The sequence below is a fragment of the Lipophrys pholis genome (genome assembly GCF_963383615.2).
Source record: "Lipophrys pholis genome assembly, chromosome: 3".
Lineage (NCBI taxonomy): Eukaryota > Metazoa > Chordata > Actinopteri > Blenniiformes > Blenniidae > Lipophrys > Lipophrys pholis.
Genome location: NC_137627.1, coordinates 32,129,341 through 32,137,573, shown reverse-complemented (window position 1 = coordinate 32,137,573; position 8,233 = coordinate 32,129,341). Strand labels below are relative to the sequence as shown.

Here is an 8,233-nt window from a genome sequence, read left to right as displayed (position 1 = left end):
CTGTTCTGTGTTATGTAATTGACAACATGTGTCTTTACTAGAATATCTGTATAAAGGTTAAAAAAAGATCTATCTATCTATCTATCTATCTATCTATCTATCTATCTATCTATCTATCTATCTATCTATCTATCTATCTATCTATCTATCTATCTATCTATCTATCTATCTATCTATCTATGCAGTGGATTGAGTGATTGCATGTGATCTTTATTCCCATTAAACCATAAATACATAAAAAGAGATCAATGCACTATTCCATAAATATCAATAGTTTTTGTGCAATACAAATACAATTCAAATTAATGTAAGTATCAATATACTGTACATGTGTAAAGTCTAGAAACATGTGTCAGGCATGAATGCAAACGGTAGTACATGGGAAAGAATGCATAATTTGATTCGGTCTTATATGATGCATGGACAGTAATGTATGGGGGGGGGGGGGGGGGGGGGGTAATGCTGCAGATGTGAGGTAATCTGGGTCAAACTGTGCAGACAAAAGATGTGTACGTCACTGATCCCAGCGGTATTTATTATGTTTTATTAGGTTATTAATCTCACTGTGTGAGCACAGATTCACCGTAATACAGCGTGCCATTGTGCTGAAAAACAATTATCAATCAGTATTTTCACGTCAAGCCACGTGAGGCACATTGTCTGCTTTGTGATGCAATTGATCAACTTGATGCGTCCAGCAGCGGCTCTGCGCTGCGCTGTGGTTCCGGCGCTGGCCGCCAGGGGGAGCCCCACCGCGGCGCGCATGTCCCTCCCTGAAAGGTGGAGCCTCGGCGCGTCACAACATGTCAACAACATGCCGGAGTCTTCTTCAGAAGCACAAACTGACAGACAACAAAGAGACGGAGCCGCACACACGTCCAACGTCGTGTCTGTCGTGTCACGGCTCGCGGATGATAATCTAACGCTCGTGCGGGTATGAAGACTCCATTGTTTCACTGTGCATCCTCGTACTGGTGTGTTAATATTGTTGCGGGGTGCAGCAATCAATTGTCTGCAAACTGGCTCACACATGGTGTCACCTGATGACCCCCGCCTGATCAGAGAACCTCCTCCCCCTGCAGCCCACCCCCATGCTCCTGAGTTATAATCCACTCAGTCAAAGTCTTTGTGGTGTCATCAACAGCGGCCATGATATCACTGTAATCCCATCAGGTCTCCTCTCCTGTCTCACACAGAACATCAGCACCGGGCTGGCTGTGGCTGGAGTCATTGTGCTGGCAAGGAGCATCAGACTGGTAAGAGACAGACGGACGGACGGCTTCTCATCCTCTAACATAGAGGCTCCCTGAAGCTTTAACAACAATATATGGAAACATTGATAAACGTTTTCTTCCACACTCTTATTTTTTTATTTTATTTGCACACTAAACTATCTCTCTTGTCATACAGAAGGGGTCATACATACCAGCCAAAAAAGGGATGAAAAGGCAAAAATAGCTAAAAAAAAAAGTAAAAATTGCTAAACCCGCAAGAAAAACTGTAAACAAAAGAGTTCAACCCAAACTCAAGGAAAATCCAAGAGTAAAGAGTAAGGTGAACATATTTCTAAAATGAAAGTGAAACGTCAAACTTGTACGGCAAACTGATACTTCAACTTTATACTTCAAACTCAAACTTCAACTTTATACTTCAAACTCATACTTCACACTCATACTTCAGCCTCATACTTCAACCTTAAATTTCAACTTTATACTTCAAACTCCAACTTAAACTTTATACTTCAACCTCCTGAGATTGATTGTAATCTCTTAAAACAGAAAATCCAAGAGTGAAGAGTAAGGTGAACATATTTCTAAAATGAAAAGTGAAACGTCAGCCTTGTGCGGCAAACTGATACTTCAAACTGATACTTCAACTTTATACTTCAAACTCATACTTCAATCTCAAACTTCAACTTTATACTTCAATCTCATATTCAACCTCAAACTTCAACTTTATAATTTAAACTCATACTTTAAACTCATACTTTAAACTCATACTTCAACCTTATACTTCCACTTTTTACTTCAAACTCATACTTCAACTTTATACTTCAACCTTAAACTTCAACTTTATACTTCAACCTCTTACTTCAAACTCATACTTTAAACTCATACTTCAACTTTATGCTTCAATCTTAAACTTCGACTTTATACTTCAAACTCATACTTCAACTTTATGCTTCAACCTTACACTTAAACTTTATACTTCAAACTTATACTTCAACCTCAAACTTCAGCCTGATATGGGGGCTGTTAATAGATTCAATTTTAATTTAAATTTTTTTTATTTTCGAACATATACAAATAATCTAAAAAGAAACAAACAAAATTGATAAAAAAAAAAAGAGAGACACTCAACACACACTCCACTTTTACAATATGTACGATACATGCTTGGAAAAGTATAACAAACGTATTGGCTACAGAAATGCAAAGAAAAGGTTTGAATCTGAAAATAAATCATACCTGCATGAAATTACATGGAAAAATAATGTTCAAAGTCCTAGAATATTCAACTTATTACAGTAATGTCAGTGTTTGTCATTTCCTCCCTGGTTTTCCCATAGTTTCCTTCCGTTTAGCTCACGCTGTCGTCTCATTCCACTTCTGCAGATCACGAAATTTCGGGCGGCGAGCGAGATCCCAGCTCGTTTTATAGAGAGGAACGTTAGCCTGCGAGGAAAAGTGCATTCCATCACAGAAAAAGGCCTCCAAGTGGAGCATGTCCCCATTCATCTGCCAGTCCTCTCTACTTTACTCTCCAGGCACGCCGGTAAGGTCGAGGTAGCCTTTGAATGAAATTATCTTCACCAACACACAAGGAGTCTCAACAACCTTTACGCTCAATTAAAACCTTAGATTTATTTACAGCTTGTATTTCACCATTGTCACTTTATACCTATGAAATGGAGCGTGTCCTTCACAGTAATGGTTGATCAAGCAGCTGGGAAAAAAAAATCACATTTACACAGCCTTTCATCATTTCAACAAGATAATTATACACAACAAGGGCACATTTTTATCCTCTTAGATTGAAATATATTGTGACAGTTTCCCTTTGAAAAGACAGACTCATCAATTTTATCATTTACTCATGACTGAAAGTGACAGGTAAACCTATTAGCTGCTGGATTGAATCACAGCACTCACTAGAAACTACAGGCTTTATGGTTTATATAAAGAGCAACATCAGCAGCCTTTGTGTGAAGGGCTCGTGTAAGGAGAGCCGCTTCCCTCCTGACTTTTGTGTTTAAGTACTGTTATTTGAGATTGAACGTACCATTTACAGGGTGTTCTCTATCACTCACAGTTTAATCTCAAATTCAAAGGCATCAGGAAATGTTTGGTGCCGATGGGAAAAGGAACAATTGCCATGTATTGGAAGTTGTTATTGTGTCTGATCATTTATGTCCCATATTTTGAGTATTTCTATCTTATAGGGCTACTGTTGATTGTGTTTCTGGATTCTGAAAACTCTTGTACAGGTTATCAAATTGTGGGGTAAGTGTAATATGAAGATTCAAATAGAAAAAATATATAATAAAAAATGACCTTTATTGCGAGCCCAAAACACTTATGAGAGTTGCAGACTACATGTAAAGTCTTAACAGAACTTCCCAATTAAAAGCATATCACTGTCACAAAGAGTATTCTGCTTTTTAATAGCTGATTTCTTATGTGTAAAAAAACATCAGGAACTGTGGCAGTCAAGTGAAGAATTACTACGTGGTGCGAGTTGGAGTGGCACGGGGGTGGAGGGTGCTGAGGGGCCCAAACTCATCCACTCACACTCTGAAAACTCCTGCATTACTTGTAATATGAATCTACGGAAAAACCCTGAATGCGCTTCTTCTTGTCTTCTTCAGATGCATCCACGGCGCCGTTGCTGGTCCGTCTTGCAGGAGTGGAGCTGACGCTAGAAGGAAGAACGTGGCTGCAGAAGAATCTGGCTCCTTCCAAAACCGTGTGGCTGAAACTTATCAGCCGAGAGGACGAAACACTGCACTGCTTGGTGTATGAAAGCAGGGTGAGGCATTTAATTACTTTAGGAAATTAGGAAAATCATCTCTCAATCCTGGAGTGGTTGAAACAAATGTTATTATTGGCTAAAGTTTAAATTTCTTTTTCATATTGAGAGTTTCTTTCAAATATTACATTGTCAGGCTGTAATATACAAACAGCGTCAAGCAATCGTCCTCGTTTCAATGTCCTTATAATCATGGCGTTCTCTTCATTTTGCAATGAAAATCTTCCAATCACACTTTATGTGTAATTTTCTCCACCCACTGCTCCTCAGTCTTCCATTCATACCACAGTCTCTTAATTTATGTATTATGTACTGTGTCAAATGTAAAGTATATTACATAATTTGGGTATCTCATGTCATATTTATTTAACCCCACTTATACTAATATACGTTTAATATTTGTAAACTGTGGCAATAAGACTCCATAAATCATCCCTGCAAATAGTGTTTGTTGTGTTTTTCTGCTTAGCCCTGTATATACAGTATATTGACATTTAATATTACTAATTTGATATTACTTAATTACCTTTACTCTCCCGTATTGATATTTACGTCCACCATGGACGTAATAAAATCATCGGCGTATATTTGTTTGTCTGTCTGTCTGTTAGACAAGATTACCTCAAAACTACAGCACAGATTTTGTCACAATTTTGACCACAGATAGATATTAGACCATGAAGATTCCATTATATTTCGGACGTGATATGGATTATTTTTTTTTCTTAGTCCAAGTCAACCTTTGGACGTCAGAAATGTCTGATTGCTCTTGTTTAGCATCTATTTATTTTGTGTTCTTTTCTGTGTGGAGTTAGAATTTACCCCAGGGAATAATAAAGTATTTTTATTCTATTCTATTCTATTCTATTCTATTCTATTCTATTCTATTCTATTCTAAAGTTTAATATTCAATATAGAGTTTGCATGAAAACTTCAGGACATTATTTTACAACAGGGCTCGCAGTATTAGATTTATTATATTGTATTGTGATGATCTATTTGCACTTAGAAGTGGACAGTACTCACATTTAGTTGCACTGTTGTAGAAAGTATGACTGTGCAGATAACAAATATTTGTCTTATGTATCTTAACTGGGCTATCTCCTCATATTTCTCCAGCAGGGGGTGCTGTGGAGCTGCTGTTTGAACGAGGAGGTCCTCAGACAGGGTCTGGCCCGCAGAGCCCCTCTCTCTGGGGTCCTGCCTGGCTCTCGCCTCCACTGGCGTCTCCACAAGCGGCTGCACAGAGCAGAGGTGAAAGCTGAGAGGAAGGGCCGGGGCCTGTGGAGGGAGGACGGCCTGTGGGAGAGGACGTCCAAGGTCTTCAGGGCCAACGCTGTGTTCAAAATGATGAAGACGATCTTTAAAAGAACTTGAATAATCCAACACTGAATCCCCAAGAACAGATTACTGCTCCTCCGTTTACACACATTACCTGGAAAAGCAGGAGTTCAAAAACATAAGCTAAAAAAACTGACTACTTTTGCACTTGTGTACTTTATGCACTTGGAACAAAAATACACCTGTTGAAATGTTTGTGCTGCATTATTACCCTCTTTCTAGGGTTGAAGAAGTTCAAAAAATCATTTAAAAGGTTGTTAAAAGCTCGGCCTCAAATCCTCAAAATCCTGATAGTAATCCTGCAGCTTTCATTACACATTAAACCACAGCTAAGCACAGCCTCCTCTGTGTGTGGGACACCCCACTAAACACAGGACAGGGCCAGGGAGGGGGATGTTAATGGTCTTCAGAGTAGGGGGGTGGGGGTGTCCATTGGTCCACGGTTGCTATAGAAACTCCAAATGTGAAACACAAAGCGAACCAAAGGCTAAACTCTATATTGGCAGCCCTCAAACCCCTCGGGAGCTTATGTGTATAATGTGTGATTGTGTCAGGGGGTCTTTAAGTAGCTTTAAAGAGGACCCTGTTAGCTGTAATGTGACCAAGACATTAGTGCATTGAAACACTGAAATAAAAGGGAGTGGGAAATCCAACAAAATTAATTTTGATTTCAGCACTCCACGCAGTGTTGTGGAGATAAGAAAAAATAACAACACACACACACATCAAACAAATTAAATCACTTTTCCTGTGTGGCTGTTGTCATGTGGTTCATCCATGCAGGGCCGGAGAGGAGCAGAAGGAGGAGGCGCCGCAAACGAGGCCAAACTGTGATGTGTCTTGTGGGGTGCAGGGTGACGGGGGTCTGGGTTTAGTGAGAAGTCGTTCTGCAGCACTGGATCCAATGGGCACAAGGAGATTAGTGCAGAAGGGGAGGAGGGTCACAGGGGTGGAAGGGGATTTTGGTGCCTGAACACAAAGGCAGGAGAGGAGGAGTCACAGTGCAAGGGAACGACAGAGTGAAGGAGGAGGATGAGGAGGAGGGGGAGGGGGGGGGGGGGTGAATCAGCTCGCCTTTCTTTTGTTGTGCAAATGTTACTAGTGACTGTTACTGCCAAAGAGGCCTGTGATTGGTGGGCTGGTTCAAATTGTAAGGTGCATTTCAGTCTGATAGCTGCTGCTGCCAGACTTTGGACTGTCACTGAGGGAGGAGTGGGAGAGAAACCACGGCCGAGATGCCCACGGGAATGGAGAGTTAAAGTTTGAAAAGCCTGTTTGTGTGTGTGTGTGTGTGCGTGTGTGTGTGTGTGTGTGTGTTGGTCAATGACAGGGAAAAAGTTTGTCTCCATTTGTGTAACTTCATTTTTCGGTTTTTCAGTTGCAGTTTTAAAAATAATTGATTACAAGGTAAAAGCAGACATTTTTCCACAATTTAGCTCAAAATATATACATACTGTATATAAAAAAAGTAAATCTTTTCTATTATTCTCATGTATGGATTATGTAAATATTGTGGAAAGTGAAGAATCTCAGAATTTGAAACTGCTTTAGATATTCTTTTTGGGTTCGTATGCTATAAATGAACTGATCAAGTAAGTTTTCAATGGTATTCTATGTTTTCAGACGCTCCTGTACACATTTACAAGATAACAGTCATGATTGGCTAATTGGAAATTGTATTTAAATCATCAGTTCTCAGCAATGCTTAACAAGCAAGGATCTAAATATATGATGGAAATAGCTATTTATTGATACAAAAAAAATCTAAATCTACACTATTCTGTTCTTTGTCATCAAATATCTAAATATTTATTTAGATATGATTGCTTGTTTTTTTCTTTAGATCCAGAATTTAAGAATGGTAATGGGTGTAGAAATAACTGGCAAAACAATGAAAGTTGTATTGATATTCATTGCTTTGGAATGAACCCTAGAGATACATGTTTTGCAAATAAAATAACTCTTAAGGTAATTATTGCTTTGTTTGAGTTGTATTTGGAGTTGTTTATTCAAAGTCCTGGACAGTAATTCTGCACAATCTTCATTACCTAATATTTTTTTAGAACTTAAAAGGAAATGGAACGTGGTTGAGGAGTGAAACAATTATTGCAAAAATCCAACTTTTGTTGAACCGTCTTGGGAAGATTGATAAACCTTTTGTTCTTTTTCATGAAATATGAGAATAGTTCATAACATCAGATATCCTTTATACATTTTCTAACCAGAGGTTGGATTAAGATTTCAACATTTTAACATTTTTGTCGACATAACTCACATAACAATCAACTTTATCATGATATTGTTAGTTTCTGAGGTACACCTCTACATTTTTGTCAAAATGAAATAGTAATCAATAATTACTTCTACTGGATTTCTATTTACCATGCTGATTATTACCACACATTTATCTCAGTATAATTTATGATGACTGCAAGTCTTAGTGACACACTCTTTGCAGAAATGCATATTTTGTTTATTTATAAATATCTTCTTTATCATATTCTAAACAATACTAGGCTTTTAAAATGAAATCATACATCGTCCAATGCAATCTAATAAGTTAGAAATAATGAAAGACAACATCTTATCGTAGATAAAATAGTAAAACTGATGATGAAAGTTGGTCTCCCCTGTCGGGACGGAGTCCACTCCCAGATCCAGTCCACTCTTTCCCATTCTCACTGGTCCCACACCAGGAGTAGTCATTTGAAAAGGCACCATGCTTGATGTAGTGGTGGGCACTTACCCACACAGTGAAGTTGTTGGGACCTTCTCTGCCTGAAGCCAACGCTGTGGGACTGTTACTGCTTCACGTCATCACATGCCATGGAGGTCTGTGTTGGGAAGGACTGCTGGGGAAAGT

General features: G+C 38.8%; 1 protein-coding gene across 2 annotated transcripts; it reads left to right on the top strand.

Moving 5' to 3' along the window:
- The first annotated feature begins 781 nt into the window (after positions 1-781).
- Positions 782-7,339, top strand: c18h3orf33 (c18h3orf33 homolog (H. sapiens)). Of its 2 annotated transcripts, none has more exons than XM_080460184.1 (5): positions 782-934; positions 1,197-1,256; positions 2,616-2,775; positions 3,869-4,029; positions 5,149-7,339. In XM_080460184.1, the coding sequence occupies exons 1-5, from the start codon at positions 815-817 to the stop codon at positions 5,404-5,406; spliced, it is 759 nt and encodes a 252-aa protein (XP_080316310.1). In that variant the 5' UTR covers positions 782-814; the 3' UTR covers positions 5,407-7,339. The 2 variants fall into 2 exon arrangements, with proteins under 2 accessions (XP_080316310.1, XP_080316311.1); XM_080460185.1 differs by having other exon boundaries at positions 800-934; positions 5,152-6,119.
- The last annotated feature ends 894 nt before the right edge of the window (positions 7,340-8,233 follow it).